We start from the raw sequence: 16,827 nt of genomic DNA on the forward strand, positions 1-16,827 counted from the left end.
ACTCATGATTTCAACTATGAAAATACTGAAGTATCTACAAAATACCCTTCTGATCTATAATCATATGCTCACTAGTGATTGACTGTAAGGAATGTTTCCTTGAGTTCTAGTGGGAAGCAGTGACCAGTGGAGTTCAACCAAGTCTGTTGTAGAGATATCAACTCACTGAAGACAATTGGTGAACGGTTACTCAAAATCGTGGATTGGTTGAAGTTAGACATTAACACCGTTGGATGCCAGCTCAGTGGTCTATCAGTTAAGTGCTTTGACGCGAGACTGGTAGATCCTGGGTTCGAATCTCGAGAGTGCGGGATTGTGGATGCGCACTGCTGAGGAGTTCCATAGTAGGACGAGTTGGCCGTCCAGTGCTTCCAGGTTTTCCATGGTGTTCTCGCTTCAATTGATTCATGATTTCAACCACGATAATTAAAAGTTGTCTGAATTTTTAAGTTAAGTTGTTTTCAATAAAACGAGAATAATTATTATAAAGCATTAATATGAATACGACTTATTTCTTGTATTGACATCAGCTGAATACAAATAAGAAATAATAATTTTAGTGATTAAGAAAACTTATATACATGCTTTATATTGGGTTATACAGAAAGTCATGTACACAATTGGGAATCATGTACAGATTATTTAGTAAAGGGGTACAACTGTAAAAGAATTTTAAGAATCAATCAAATGGTTAATTGTTTATTGATTGACTATATGGATATTACATAAAACAAACACGAAACGTTTATGGAAGAATATTTCTCAGGAATTAAAAATCACTGTCATCAGTCATTTAACGACAATAATGAACGGATTGCTTAATGGAGTAAGAATAATAACGTCCTAATTGAACAAAAAATAAAGGACATGGAGTAGGATATTAAGTTACTAATTACTGAAAAAAATATAGTAACAAGGAAAATGAAATATTAACAACAAGATCCCACTGAATTTGTACATCTCATTTTATTTTTAGGTAGTAATAGTAGATCATCCGAGGGTCAGCAAGTATGAAATCGTACACTTACTGATCATTTTGAAGGATTTTTAGACTTTAATGTCGTATCTACTATTAAGAAAATGACGAGTATACAAATGTAGGCTGAACATTTTTCTATAAGCGTTTGACTTTCGTGAAAACATTAAAATGTCTCCGCTGGTGAGAAAAATATAATGAAATCATGAAATCCTATATAATTTTGCAACGACCTGGGTTGTCAATTTATTTGGCATAAATGAATTTATTTCTAAATACACATAACTGGCATGAAAATCAGGCTAGATGTTAAGCTTTGTTCAGTATAAAGTCATCAAGTTTAAGAAATGAAATTGATAAGGAAATTTCATGAAAATATATAGTTTTGAAGTAAACTTTATCAGTTTTAGCAAGTCATGATCTTAGGAGTATATAAATGCTAAGAGTATGATGGTCAATGTTCAGCGACATCAGATGATATTCATTTGAATTCAGACTATTCAGAAAATCAGCTTTTGATTTAGTTTTCTGAAGGATTTAACGTTCATCAAGAGGTCTTCAGGTTCTGCAGTAGGAGCTGTGTAAGGTAATGAATATGCACTACTTTTGAGGAACTTAAACCTAGAGTAGTGAAACTGTAATTTATGGACGACTTTTGAGCGACACCAAAGTGACCTTGGGAGTGTCTACCTACTTCTTGGGGCTAAATGAGGGTCAAAAAGCAGTCTGAAGAATAATAATTATGATTCACAGTTAGTGGTTGTGGTAAGGATTTAGATTTACGATTTTTCATCACGAACTGACATCAGCTAAAATGTCAAGACGCTATTTGACCAAACGGGTCAGTGATTCATGCGTCAAAATCAAAGACCCGTTAACCTAAATCTGATTGGTTTGTCCGCAAATTGTAGTCTCGCCCCTAGAGTAAACGGTTCGTTGGTCAAGTGATGATTCTTAGTGCTTCTTCAGTTAATTTTATTTCCCACTACGAGGTTTCAAACCACAATAAAAAGCTATCTTATCATTCATCTATTTTACATCAATCATCTTACTCACACTAGTTCGTGAACAAAAGTATATTGGAACGTACATAAATTTGATTCACAGTAATTTACATAAACGCTCGTCGATATTTATTTGAATAGTGTTACGAAAATTAGGTGTCGAATTTCATTCACAATGACATGTAGATACACACAGCAAATGTCTTATGACTTTACTAAGCATAAAATGATCTTCTGAACATAAATGAACAACGTAGAAGTGTAGTTTTTGAAATCTTTGTTTTTCCTGCAGAAGCACGAATCAGGGAGCACGACGAAAAGAGATTATTTTAGACTTTCACAGTCGAGTTTATTTCAAACATAGTTCAATATAAATTTAATTCGGTCTATGTAATAAGGTCTTTATTAAACCGAGGGTCGTAACATCTGATGAACTACTACATCTATTCAAGATAATAATACTTATTATGACTAGACGATAACATTGTACCAGTTCTAAAAAGTGTTCTCCTTTCAATTTTCAAGCTAACTTCACCAACTCATCTTTTGTTCACTATATGTTTAATCAGGGCGGTTTTATTGACATGAATAAAGAAAAAAAATTCATTAAGCAGTTACAGCCCTAAAACATTATCACATATACATTTTTTTAAACGATACTTATGCATTTTACTACTGTTTATCTGATTATTAATTAGGCTTTCTATGTTACATCCTGAATTCAAGTACAATTTAGACAAGTCTTTAATTAATTCGTTGTCTATTTAGGATAGTAACAAATTTTAATTGACAACTAAATCTACATGATTTAAATTTTTTTTTAATTGTTTTTGAACAGAAAAAACTAATTTCAGTATACTCTTATATGATGTATAGAATGATATTGTCTTAGTGAAACATTTTACTCAGTTACACAGTTAAACGTTTGTAGTTTGTACAGTTTTATTTAAGAAAAGAAGAAAAACATTTTAAAGGGTGATTTTACGTTGGTGTTCTTTCTCATTGTAGTTGAACTACACATTGTAGTAAGAGTATATTAGTATCCGAATCAGAGTATCCATCTTTAGCAGCAGAATTCATTATCCGAATTTGACTGGATACGTGTTTAGCATGACATTTGTAAACACAGTTAAAAAAAAATAAATGAAACATTTGCAAAAAAAACATTGTAATCTGTTCTATTCACAAGTTTTATGGTGCTTGAGTGTTGGGCTTTATTTTTTTTCATCTGAGAAATGAAACTATGGTAATTATGTGAACGAAACATTATTGACAACCCAGTCTATTCACCTAATTATGGTCTAAATTAAAATGTGTCCTATCTCTAAAGAAAGTAGGAATGAATTTTTTCAACTGAATACAGTCTGATAATAGGAACAGAACAAGATCTTTTTCAAATGTATCTGATCATTCAACATTGAATGAATGAGATTATGAGTTGTTTAACCGAATAGTTAATTTATAATTTATAACAAACTTAGAATTGAATACCTTAAAATTAATAACTAATTCAGTTGAATAGGTTTATAAAAACTTATATTTACTTCACAGATAATTCTAACCAGGAACAGAAAATCAATAAAGTTCAAGTATTATTGAGCAGCTATTTTATCTTCATTTAGGACTTATTATAAGTGCATCATCGTGTTTCAAGAAGGAATCAAATCCACAATATTAGAGATACGTAATGAGCATGATACTGTAAAATCGTTAAGTATGATTGTCATTAATGTCATTGACGAGTTAATGTATCATTTTCACTGCATAAATCATGTTTTCTTGTTATTTTGAAAAACAAGCTTGTAAAAAAGGGAACACGATTATTATTGAGATGTGCTGTTTATGGATATTAGATCAGTTTGAATATAGATAGACCTCAAAGTCGGTTGGAGAGTTATTCACATGTGAACTAGATAATTTGAAATCGGTTCCCAGATAGCATTTTTCAGTAGTAAGTCTTTAGGCTCCTGGGTTCAACTTCTTAGGGCACATATGTTAGCATAAATAGACTAGGACAAAACAACTGTCCAGTCCCTCCTAGTCTACAGAAGTCTTTTCATCAGGAATTGATGTAGGTAATTTAATCAATATAAATGGTGTTTATTATCTGAAGTCTCTATAAACCGATGTTCGCTAAGTTAATTATAATTAATGAAAATGTACAATCCTTAATAATATGACCAGATCCATCTCATACAGAAAATGTATTGTTAATTAAGTGGAATTCTCGAATATTGATCACCAGTAAACATGTAAATTAATCAGCTTTACTGGACTTAATAAAAGTGATGAAAAATGTTTACGTTTACAGGATGTACTATTCAAAGAAGGAAGAACGACCTGTTCAAACTCTTACCTTATACAAACACTACCAGTTTCATCTCAGTAAATATTCACTTAAGACAAGTACATTTAAATATATGGATTTCTCATGCACTTTAGAAGTTTTGTTATCCAATTCATCACAATATTTCACTAACAAACTAAAAAGACCTACTAATATATAATAAGAACTTGGAAATATATTTCTACATCTGTTACACACTTTATTAAAATAATAGAAGTTTTTGGTCAAATGATTATGAAGATGTTGTGTTCTCTGAAATTTATGGTTTCATTGTCGGTTCTGAACAACATCAAATGAGATTTCAAAAATACAATGTAAAGGTTAGACTTGATAATTCTAAATAAATTAGGTATTAAATAGAGTGGCAGTAAAAAGTAACATATTTGTGATATTCCAATGAGCACAAACCAGAATTTCTGACGTTTCGTGATTAAATGTAAACCAGCTCTTCAGAATAAATAAATAACCGAATTATTATGTGTTGAAATAGTTTCATTGTTTATTTACTTACTTTGGAAAGGTGGCTCATACTTAGTCACGAAAGGTCATACGTCCTTATTTATACACATTAAGATATCATAAATATATCATTATTTTATTATTTGCCAAAATGTTTGATAAACATCGAGTCAATCCATTCTGATGTCGTTGTTTTTGATGGACTGCGTCCGAAAACTTCACGTATCTTTCCATTCTGGTTGACTGTTTTGTTGGTTTATTCACTGTTCATGTTAATAAATAACCGTTTCCTTATAGACCGATAAAATGAATCTTTGTCAATAGGCTTACTGACTGAAGACTGATCTGAATATCGTATGAGATCAAAGTTTTAAGTATGTGGTACTACTAAATAACAAATCTCAAAAAGTATCTCCAATGTTTAATCAGCTCATGTCAGTTTCAGATACAAATAATAATCAAGTAACTATCTGTATCAAATAAATTCGGAAGTTTTGTTTGCTTAAATTTACATACTTAGAAACTTGGCATTATGAACATTTGCAATGATGCAGTGTTTTAAAAATATACGGTAAAAATGATTTCTTAATTCCTTGGGGACCAATTTCCTATATCAACAAATCAACCTAGAGATCCCCTACTCAATGTTCTTTACAATGAGTACTAGAAGTAAGTGATAGGAAACTTTTAGTAAAGCTTTCACCTCTCTGATACACGTAAGTATCACACGTTTGTGACGTTGAAGACATTTGAGCTCATCTGGTTTAGCATTAGTATAAACGGATCGAATATAAGGCTATCAAAACAAAGACAAAGTATAGCGATATTAGTTGCTTTACAATTTGTATTTGATTCAATCCAGAAACAACAATTAAGGTAGTAAATAATATTTTTCAAAATATAAATCATTGAAACGAATTTTTGGAAGTTTTATCCAAAATCCAATAAATTTCAAATTAACTTCATAGGAAATAAGATTGTAGTTCACTAGTAATAATGATTAAGGATCATACAATTGTATACCTTGCCTAAATTTACAAATATAAATCATTGGATCTTTAATGAACGATCAAATAGTATTGTGTTAACTTCAGGATCTGTAAATCCTAAATTCAATCTATTATAAGCGAGTACCATGATATTGTAGTCAAGAAGAATACGAGTGGGAACAATCGAATGTACTCTAGCACAAAATTACAAAATATCTCAGTAAAATAGTTCATTTGCAAACTATCAATCAATTGACTCAATCATGACTGTTCCTTCTGTAAATATCAGTTCATTGTCTTTGACTATTATTGTTTATCCATTTTCATACCAATCGCTCTTCATTCTCGTTCTTTCCTTATCGATTTTCTACTTAAATACATTCTATGCCTGACCATTGTAATATACTACTTATGTGGATATAAGTAACCCACACCACAATATTATAATCCAATAGGATATAAATATCCAGGGCTATCTGTTTTTCAGCATTGATGTAAACTAGTGATTCTTTACATAAAAATATTGTACTAAAAATCTCAATGACTATTTAATGTACGTAAATAAAAGTTTACCTGACTAAGTTATATTATAACAATCATCTTTAAAAAATAACGCAAATTGTATGTTCCTCAGGTATCATCATCAGTGAAATGATGACGTGGAAACAATTTACTCAATATAGAATCAACTAAACTAATGATATTAAACTTCATTTATTATATTTAAAACCTCTTAACTAGATTAATATTAAGTAAGGTTAATTTAAAAGGTTTGATGAATAATATAAATAATTAGTAAAATTCAGAGTTGATGTTCCCTCTGGGACTCGAACCCAGTACCGTTCGCTTCAAACGCCATGACGTTATCCACTCAGCTAGCTACTGAGTACTCATAGTCATCTGCTTGTGTGATGGAGTGAAGTTTTCAATTCACTTGGTATTGTTTGTTTGAATCTTCCTATTGATGTTTAAGACTGTAGTTCATTAGTCTTTTATTGGCATATGTGCTAGACACTATTAATCTTTGCTTATAATGCTTGTGAATTAAGGCTATATCGGGGCAATACGCACAGTATGCACATATGGCCAATAAAAGAGTGGTCAATAGTAATGCTATACATCAATGGGAAGATTTAAACAAACAGCACCAAGTAAATTTAAACTTTACCCCATCACACAAGCAGATGACTATGAGTACTCAGTAGCTAGCTGAGTGGATAACGTCATGGCGTTTGAAGCGAACGGTACTGGGTTCGAGTCCCAGAGGGAACATCAACTCTGAATTTTACTAATTATTTATATTATTCATCAAACCTTTTAAATTAACCTTACTTAATATTAATCTAGTTAAGAGGTTTTAAATATAATAAATGAAGTTTAATATCATTAGTTTAGTTGATTCTATATTGAGTAAATTGTTTCCACGTCATCATTTCACTGATGATGATACTGAGTTCGAGTTCCAGAGTGAATATCAACTCTGAGATGCTGGTACGTCCAGGTGATGAGTCCCAAGTAGGACAAATCGCGCATTCTGACTGCTAGCCACCTTATTCTCGAATTCATAGCGTTTGAATAAATATTAAAAATGCAAGAAATGTATAGTAGTTATACATTCTTATTGTACAACAATATTAGGATTGATTATTTACTGTATCATTTTTTAGTGGTTTGTTATCATGGATTACGTTTATTTACATAAAGCTATGAACTTAAAACATTTATTTTTGATTAAGTTCCTATAAATAGTAGTATAATGTAAGTACAGTTTTCAACATGTAGTGTTTAAAATATCATAGAAATAGTTAATCATCTTACTGTCATGGTCATAAGTGAACAATGAAGAACACTTTATATAGGTATGTTGAATCCCAAATCTATCACATGTGAAATAACTTAAAATCACCATGATATGTGATTATTTTACTTTAATTAGTTAGAAAAAGGGATTTTATGTGTTAGCTTTAAAAGTCGAAGACTGATGAAAGATTCAATAATAAAATGTATACTGATAGTTATTTACTTGTTGGAATCATCATCTTAGAATTCCATTTACATTTTCTGTTGTTATTTATAGTAGAAAGTTGTTAATAATTCTACGGTTATTGTCATTGATAGTATCATGATCTCTGAATTGAAAATACTAGAATCTGATGTATGGTAACCAATAATAAACTGATAACTTTTCATAGTAATCAGCCGTGATGTTGACTTCTTCGATTAGTTATTTTTGCTTCTGTCAGAAGGCTAATATTGACTGAATCTAATTTAACTTTAGGTCATCTTTTGTGGATGGCGAGTAAGTCAGTTAGACTAAAAGAAGAGAGGTATTTCATGCTCTATCAATCATGGATCTTGAAACTTGTATTACTCAAGAATAAAAAAAAACATCTCTAGGAGTTAAACCATAAGTCATTTAGGGAAAAAGACTTTTGGAATAAAATGCAAATCCATTTTTCTTGTCACACTTGGTATTCTTCCTCCATCCAAAATAATGTAAACCTCAATGTGATAAATTTGTTTTTTTTAACCCATAGCATGACTTTTATTTATGTGACAAATTTTCCTCTCATTGGTTAATACAATATTATTCCCAAAAACGATCTGTCTATTCACTAATTGTACTGTATTTAAAAAAATGTGCCAATCATAGTCTTACATAAAAGTATATGGTAAATAATTAGGATTGTGCTTTCTTTAAAAAAAAAGAATCCCGGGAAAAAGAAAACACACATAAATATTTACATACATAGATGTATACATATGTAAGTATAATTGTTTTTATTTATTTATTTATGAATGTCTGTGTAACAGAACTTTTACTTACTTACTTACGCCTGTTACCCCTTGTCGAGGAGCATAGGCCGCTCACCAGCATTCTCCATCCAACTCTGTCCTGAACCTTCCTTTCCAGTTCCTTCCAGTTGTTATTCATCGTTTTCATATCTGCTTCTATTTCCCGGCGTAATGTGTTCTTTGGCCTTCCTCTTTTCCACTTCCCTTCCGGATTCCAAGTTAGGGATTGCCTCGTGATGCAGTTTGGTGATTTCCTTAATGTATGTCCGATCCACTTCCAACATCTTTTCCTAATTTCCTCTTCAGCTGGAAGCTGGTTTGTCCTCTCCCATAAAACGCTGTTGCTGATAGTATCCGGCCAATGGATGTTGAGTATTTTGCGTAGACAACTGTCTATAAGTACTTGTAACTTTTAGTGAATTCCAATCAGAGAATGATTGAAATTATAACCATGAGTAATAATCAATTCTGTTTTGTTTTTTTTTGTCATTTTATATACCATAGTGATGACATCAGGGAAAAGCAATTCGGCAACAGGATTTTGATGAAAAATATAGTTTTCTACAAATTATATACATTCAAATCTAAATAAGAATGTGCTCATACGTACGTGAAAACAATCTATCTATCTATCTATATAATATCTATAATTATTGTATATAAACATTATTCATTATATAATATACATATTCACTTACCCTATCTTGATATATAACAACCACCCAATAAACAACAATGTGTTCATTATACACATATGTATACATTCACTTGAATAATGAATAATGGAATAATTCGACTAATCATTTTGATGATTATACAATTACTATGCATTGTATACTTTTGAATTGAAATGAATTCATCTATAATACATGCGCAAATGCACACATGTATGTACATGAGAGAGAGGCTATTGTTTAACCAATAGTATCATGAATACACTTTACGTAGAATGATAACTTGTATGGTATATAATTAACAAAGTGAGAGAAACAAAGAGAAAACAGTAAAATAAATATACCTACCTGTTACTATCTGTTATTCATACATAGAAATTTATCATTTAATCATCATCATCATCATCACCATAATACAGTCACTTAAATATATCACAGATAAAGTATCTCACTTTGATGTAAGTTACGTAATCGTTTTATTGCATGTAATATTACCTAAATTAAAATGATCCCTGTTTACTGAAATCTATTTTGTTTTTGTTTTTTTATATTCCTTATCTCTTATTGTTATTCATCCATGAAATGATCACGGTCCTGTATCGATCCTCTTCATATTTATGATTATTATATAAATTAAATTGTCCATAACTCGTTCAAATCAACACACACACACGTTATATTTCATCATAGATTTTAAAGTGTTGTGATTGTTTTAAAATGCACACAAAATGTCAAAATGAAATTGAACAACAACAAGCATTAATAATTCAACTACAAAAAGATTTAGTTGAAAAGAATAAACGAATATCGGAATTATCCGGTTTATTGGATAAATATCAAAGTGTATTTAATCAATCACAATCATTATCAACACCAGTAACCGCGATTAAAGGTCAAATACAACCACAACAAACAAAAGAACGGCCATTGGGTTCGAATGATGTTGTATTTGGATTTGGTGGTAATGATCAACAACATTTACATGATCTAACTGTACAAACAAGAAAACGTGGTATAGGTATATCAGCTGAACCTCAAAATGAAGATGAAATTCAATCGAAAGAGCTTAAATCATATCCAAAGTCAGAGGAGTAAGTTTAAAAATTCAATATAGAATGTATTTTTGCAAAAGAGTATCTATGTTTGTGATTTGTTTTAGATCAAGTTAATGTAATATGAAGAAGTTTAGTATGGATTTTGTGATTGATATGACATAATTTCTTCTTCAATCTCCAGAAGGCTTACTAAGGAGAAATCTAAAACTAGAGCCAAATATTCGTTGCTACCCAGTTTTTGATAGTCTACAGCTAATCTAATATTATAACCAAAATTTTAATCAGAACATACGTGTTATGTAAAATAACTACTTCTATTATCCCATATACACATTCTATCTGCCTCCCATTCTGAATCTAAAATGTCATTCAGGAATAGACATAATTTACTTCTTATCAAAATACTGATGTTTGGAATAAAAACGATAAAATTGATAAATTCAGGTCTTTTGTTTTAACGATCAATCTACCTGGAAATTGTACTGAAAAGATTTAAATAATTTGTTTTCTATACTGAAGCCATAATAGCACATTAATATTACTGATGCGAAATTCAGTAATTAAAAAAACTTTGTTGATTCAGGTCAATTATTATGCATCTATGAAGATGCTTATTCACGGATGAAAGTTTACTGTTTAATGGAAGCTGTATTATTTCGAAAAGGTGCATTTGTGGACTGTATTTATGGTAGTAATTATACTGTTGAACCTATAAAGTTCATTCTAATCAAATCGAATAATGATAAGAAACAATCGATAGTATACGTACACAACAATTTACAGTGCTGGTTCTTATCATCCTTTAATTTGAAGTCCACTACTTTAACATGGACATGTGAAAAAATGGATATTTTGGTTGAAAAATAATCCTATAGATTTAGACAGTTAGAAACTTTCATTTTATCAGGTGATTCAGGGTGTTTAGTTGCAATTGATTGACCGGCACACACCATTTCCAACTAGATGATATTGATGAAGTAAATAAAAATATGTGATAGAATGTAGGACATTATTCTGCTCAAATTTAGTAAATGTATTTTGGCAGTCAACCGAATATCATTACGTTGATCAGAGCAGTAGACCATTTTAACCACTGATCAACAATTACCTATCTGAATTACCATCATCAGAAAAACATTAGGAGTAGTCACGATAAATTATCAATTTTCATTAAATGACTTGTGATCCGAATAAATTCTGAAACATTTCAGTAAGAATATCAGTGTTTTAACTTAGCAAATAAAGAAACAAATATTTATGAAAGAGTTTTATTTATCTTAAAGCATTCTCATGATGTTTATGGAGATATTGGTTGGTAAATACACAAAATTTCTTATAACTCATCCTGCTATCCTACTGGCATAGTGAACTACCTTAGGAGCTTAAGAAGAAAAATAAATAGAATACAGTAATTGTCAGGTAGTTTGATCTATCGAAATAATTTACCTTTACATTCAAATTTTCAACTGACTTCACATGATTCAGCAAGGTAGCCTGTTTAAATTGTTCATTTACAAAAGAGCTAAAGTAACGCAATTGTTTGAGCAAATATTAATCTTTTAACCGGTTGGTTAGAAGTTTTATGATATTACAGATATAATTTTATCATAGACTAATATTTAATGAACAGTATCGAAGGAAATCTACATCAAGAACTGATGTAAGCTAGAAAATCATTGATGACAATGGATTATAAACTCATGTTTAGATCTGTGTATGGAACTCTTCAGTAGTTGTAGGCCATAACCTCTTCACAGATAGACGTCAGGACCAACATATTTTCAGACCACTGATCCAATACTCAGTGGTTCACATTTCCGATTTCAGTGGATTAACGAAAATGTGGAAACTCCATTCCCTACTAGCTGTGAGAACCAAAAAAATCAGAAATAGTAGTGTTTGATTTTGATTTGGGACTCGGTATAATTACGTACTTAAAAATAGAAGAAAAACCCACATATTAATTCTAGATTATGACTGACCTAACCAGTATATCTATTTTGATAAAGACGATTTCAAAACACATCAATAATCCCACTTGTATTGGTTGTTTGAATCTTCCCATTGATGTTACGACTGCGATTGACCAGTCTGTTTTTGGTATATGTATATCTTCGGTGGATAGCCTCGATAATGCCATGTATCATGAGCAGAGATTGATGGTGGCCAGCGTTGGATTTGAGAACGCGCGCTTTCTGCTATTTAGGATAATGTCAGCTGGTTGCTTGTGACTTGACGGCAATATTGAGGCAACCCGCCCAGAATGCGCACAAGCTTATAAGAGATTGATCAACTGCAGTCCTAAACATCTGTAGGATTTAAACAGCCAACACAAATGAATCAAACTTTTCCTCACTGTACAAGCTCGTGGCTACCTGAACTAAGCAACTAAATGAATAATATGATGGCATTTGAAGCGAATGGTTCTGGGTTAGAGTCTCGTAGTCATTATCAAATATGAGACGCAGAAACATACATCTGACAACTTCCGGATTGAAAGAAACACGCGTCCTGGATTCCATTGCTGACTACCATCCAACTATGCTTATAACACATCATTTAAGGTGTATTAAAATGGTTTATTTGTATGAACTTATTCAATTTTTTTCCCGTATGTATGTATTCGATTATCTGACCACTCATTCTTTATGTTATCAAAATATGTGTATTATGTGTTAACAGGTTATCGAGACTGATGCTTTAAGATAATAACACTTATTGAATTTCCATTTCTACCATATATGAACAAAAGCTATCAGGCTTTGGCACTATTAACACCGTATCTTTATAAAATATCAGAGATATTTGAAAAGCAAAGTAACATATCAAACCTTTTGCAACTAGACTGAGGTCATATTGGAACCAAAGATCAATATGATTGACATGTCTATATCTGGCTTTCATCATAAATGAAAATAAGGCATCACCTGACTATCACTGCTTAGTAAGATGAACAGACCTACATCATTACTATCACAAGTATTCATACATCACATAAGTGATTATGTAACAAGAAATAAGGACTATCACAAGGGGGTTTTGTGGAGATTTTAGTAATTTTATATAGTTAAGATCATGAGTCAGTTGAAGCTAGACCACCATCTAAAACCCGGAAGCACTGGACGGCCAACTCGTCCTATTATGGGACTCCTCAGCAGTGCGCATCCACGATCCCGCTCTCGCGAGATTCGAACCCAGGACCTACCAATCTCGAGCCAGAGCCCTTAACCGATAGACCACTGAGCCGGCATCCAACGGTGTTAATGTCTAACCTCAACCAATCCACGAGATTGCGCAACCAACTTCCATTGTCCCATAATAGGACGAAACGGCCGTCCAGTGCTTCCAGGTTTTCGATGGTGGTCTAGCTTCAACTGACTCATGATCTTAACTATATAAAATAAGAACTAGTTTTCTATGTTATTTACTTATAGTTTGACACCATGTGAATAATTATTCATAAAAAACTATATGAAAAAGTCCATTATATATGTTACTAATAAATAAATAAACAAATACTTTAATTTGACACAATAAATTGACTCTTTTAATCTTATCTGCTTGTTTGTTTGTTTGTTTAGTTGGTTGGTTGGTTGGTTGGTTTTTTCTTCCTTAAACATTTCAAATAACAGTCAAAATTTAATCGCTAATATTTTACCGGGGTTTTTTTATTATTTAAGTTTTAATCAAAAAAAAAATATTGTACATAAATCTATAATCAATAAGTAACAAAATCAGTAAAATTTATTTGTAAACATTCATTATTATTTTAAAAATATCATTAATGTTTTTTATTAAGTTCAGGAAAACAAACACCATTGTCCAATTTATTGATTTCTAATAATAATAATAATAATATCTAAATTATAAATATATAATGTGAATTAGTTTCATAGTTAATATTGGTGCGCAACTGGTAGGTCCTGGGTTCGAATCTCGTGAGGTGGATCGTGGATGTGCAAAGTCACTGTGGAGTCCCATGATAGGACGAGTTGGCCGTCCAGTGCTTCCAGGTTTTCCATGATGGTCTAGCTTCAATTGACTCATGATTTCAACTATGAAAAATACTGAAATCTCCACAAAAGCCCTTCTGATCTATAATCATAAGCGCACCAGTGACTGACTTCAAGAGATAGTTCCTTCAGTTCTAGTGGGAAACAGTGATCAGTGGAGTTCAACCAAGTCTGTTGTAGAGATATTAACTCACTGAAGACAATTGATGAACAGTTGCTCAACTTCGTGGATCAGTTGAAGTTAGGCATTAACACCAATGGATGCCAGCCTGCTCAGTGGGGTAGTGGTTAAGTGCTCGTGCACGAGACTGGGTTCGAATCTCGTGAGATTGATCGTGGATGCGCAATGGCACTGAGGAGTCCCATGATAGGACGAGTTGGCCGTCCAGTGCTTCCAGGTTTTCCATGATGGTCTAGCTTCAATTGACTCATGATTTTAACCATAAAAGTACTGAAATCCCCACAAAACCCCTTCTGAATAAATAGATGCTTTTCAAGATGTTACTTCAAGATTATTTAATCATGTACATGTATCATTATACAAATTACAGATTATACGGCTAATGTATTAGTTTTAGACTACATTTTCAAATTTATTCGATTTATATTCTAGTATGATACCATCCAATTTTTGTTATTCGATAATTATGTTACAAAATTAAACTGTAACAGACCCGAATTTTAGCTGAAACCGATAAAATGATCTTATTAACTGTTATTACTAAACACAGGTTTATTGTTTGATTGAAAGGTTTATGAAGAATAGTTTATACTGAAGTTGATTTTTATCACAAATTAATAACAATTAAAAATATGGATCATTTTATTTCGACTAAACTGACTAAAATTAATGGGGACACTTGGGTTCAAAGTTTAATTTTTGTAGGTAGTGTGGTTGCAAAGTGATGTATGGTCTTTTTCTAGTTGGACATGGATGTTTATTCTACTTAGTATGTTATCTAGCGTTGGTTTGTGACGAAATAATTTTAAAAATAAATAGTAACTAAGAAAACTCACTTTTCCTATCAAAAGTCTAGTACAATAATAGCCAATTCACTCAATATAAAGTTAAGTACTAGTAGTAATTAAGTAGTTAGATTTTTAAACCTTTATTTACAAGAACGATTAGACCATGAGTTATATGCTAGAAAAATATTAGGAGATATTATTCAATGAAGTTATTTGGTGTCAAAATGTACTCTGATAACTAATAAAGTCTTCGTGATTAGGATCCGCAAAACAATAGTAATTTATAATGAAATACTTTGAAAGGAATTGCTAGATATTAGTGGTACTAACAAAGATTGCTTATTTTTTAGAATTTTTAACTATATTGTTTCAGAGTACTCATTCTCCAAGCCCACTCATTTGAACTGATCGTATTCCTTTCTACTATCTAATTTTCCATCTTCTACAGTATTATTTTCACATATCGTTCTTTTTTTTTGTTAATTACTGCTACCTTAGGCGATATGAATACGTTACAAATCGAACAGGTACATACTGTCCCACTTCTAAGATTGTTTACATCACTTTTTTCCAATATAAGAATATTCATCATCTAATGAAACATTCCACATTATCTTTAAAGCGTTAAACTTCGAAACCATAAGTACGCATGTATAATATTTGAGTTAATAAGTGTAAGGTCGAACCCCTAAACACAAACAACTGATTACTGATTATCGTTTAGTATTGTTTTTTGTCCTGATGCATTTCATTCAATCATCTCCACAACGTGACCAGAATAAAATGTCTAAGCTTGGTTTGACAACATTTGCCTAACAGTAATTAACAGGAAATCTCTATACATGTGTTTTATTTCATTAGCTGCTTACAGTATTGGAGAAATTACCAGGCCGTCTGAGATTCAGATCCACACCACTTGATACCACAAATGATTAAGTTGCCAGTTGACTTACTTAATCTGGAGTTACATGAATGTCAATTGCTGATAATTGGCTATATATAAATCTTTTCAAACATTTTATAATTAGAATAGGATTTACAATGTGAATGAATATCTTTATTATTTGGTATCTATGTAAGGTATTAAAGGCTGTATACTAATCACCGTGGTAACAAAATTCAGAATGAATGTACTTTCATCAAAGGTTTTAATATGCTCATTTGATGATATCACAGATACATTTACTAGTCTTACAATAAACACCACGTGTTATTTTAATTTACCTAATTATTTATATAAAACATCAGCTTGTAAAACTAAATATTATTGAATAATCAATAATATGAACAGTGACTAAAAGATGTCACAATGAATGAGAAGGGATTGAAAAACTTGTATGATTATCATATGTTTATTGTCTCATGGTGAAAAAGAATAAACCAATACAAGAATTATACCATAGGAAACAGAAATTTCATGATAATAGTATAAAATATTCAGTAAAAAAAACACAGGACGATAATGATATTTTCATAGTTGAAATCATGAGTCAATTGAAGCGAGAACACCATGGAAAACCTGGAAGCACTGGACGGCCGTTTCGT

General features: G+C 31.3%; 1 protein-coding gene across 1 annotated transcript in view; it reads left to right on the forward strand.

Annotated features, from left to right (window-relative positions):
* Positions 1-9,962: 9,962 nt before the first annotated feature.
* Positions 9,963-16,827, forward strand: part of Smp_078230 (putative protein kinase, cgmp-dependent, type I (fragment)) — a gene marked incomplete at both ends in the record, with an annotated part of 30,914 nt that continues 24,049 nt past the window's right edge. The window contains 2 exons of the mRNA XM_018798122.1: positions 9,963-10,263; positions 10,884-11,016. Coding sequence (XP_018653095.1) covers positions 9,963-10,263; positions 10,884-11,016 — 434 coding nt within the window. The remainder of the gene's footprint in view (positions 10,264-10,883; positions 11,017-16,827) is intronic.

Source organism: Schistosoma mansoni, chromosome 6 (genome assembly GCF_000237925.1).
Source record: "Schistosoma mansoni strain Puerto Rico chromosome 6, complete genome".
Classification (NCBI taxonomy): domain Eukaryota; kingdom Metazoa; phylum Platyhelminthes; class Trematoda; order Strigeidida; family Schistosomatidae; genus Schistosoma; species Schistosoma mansoni.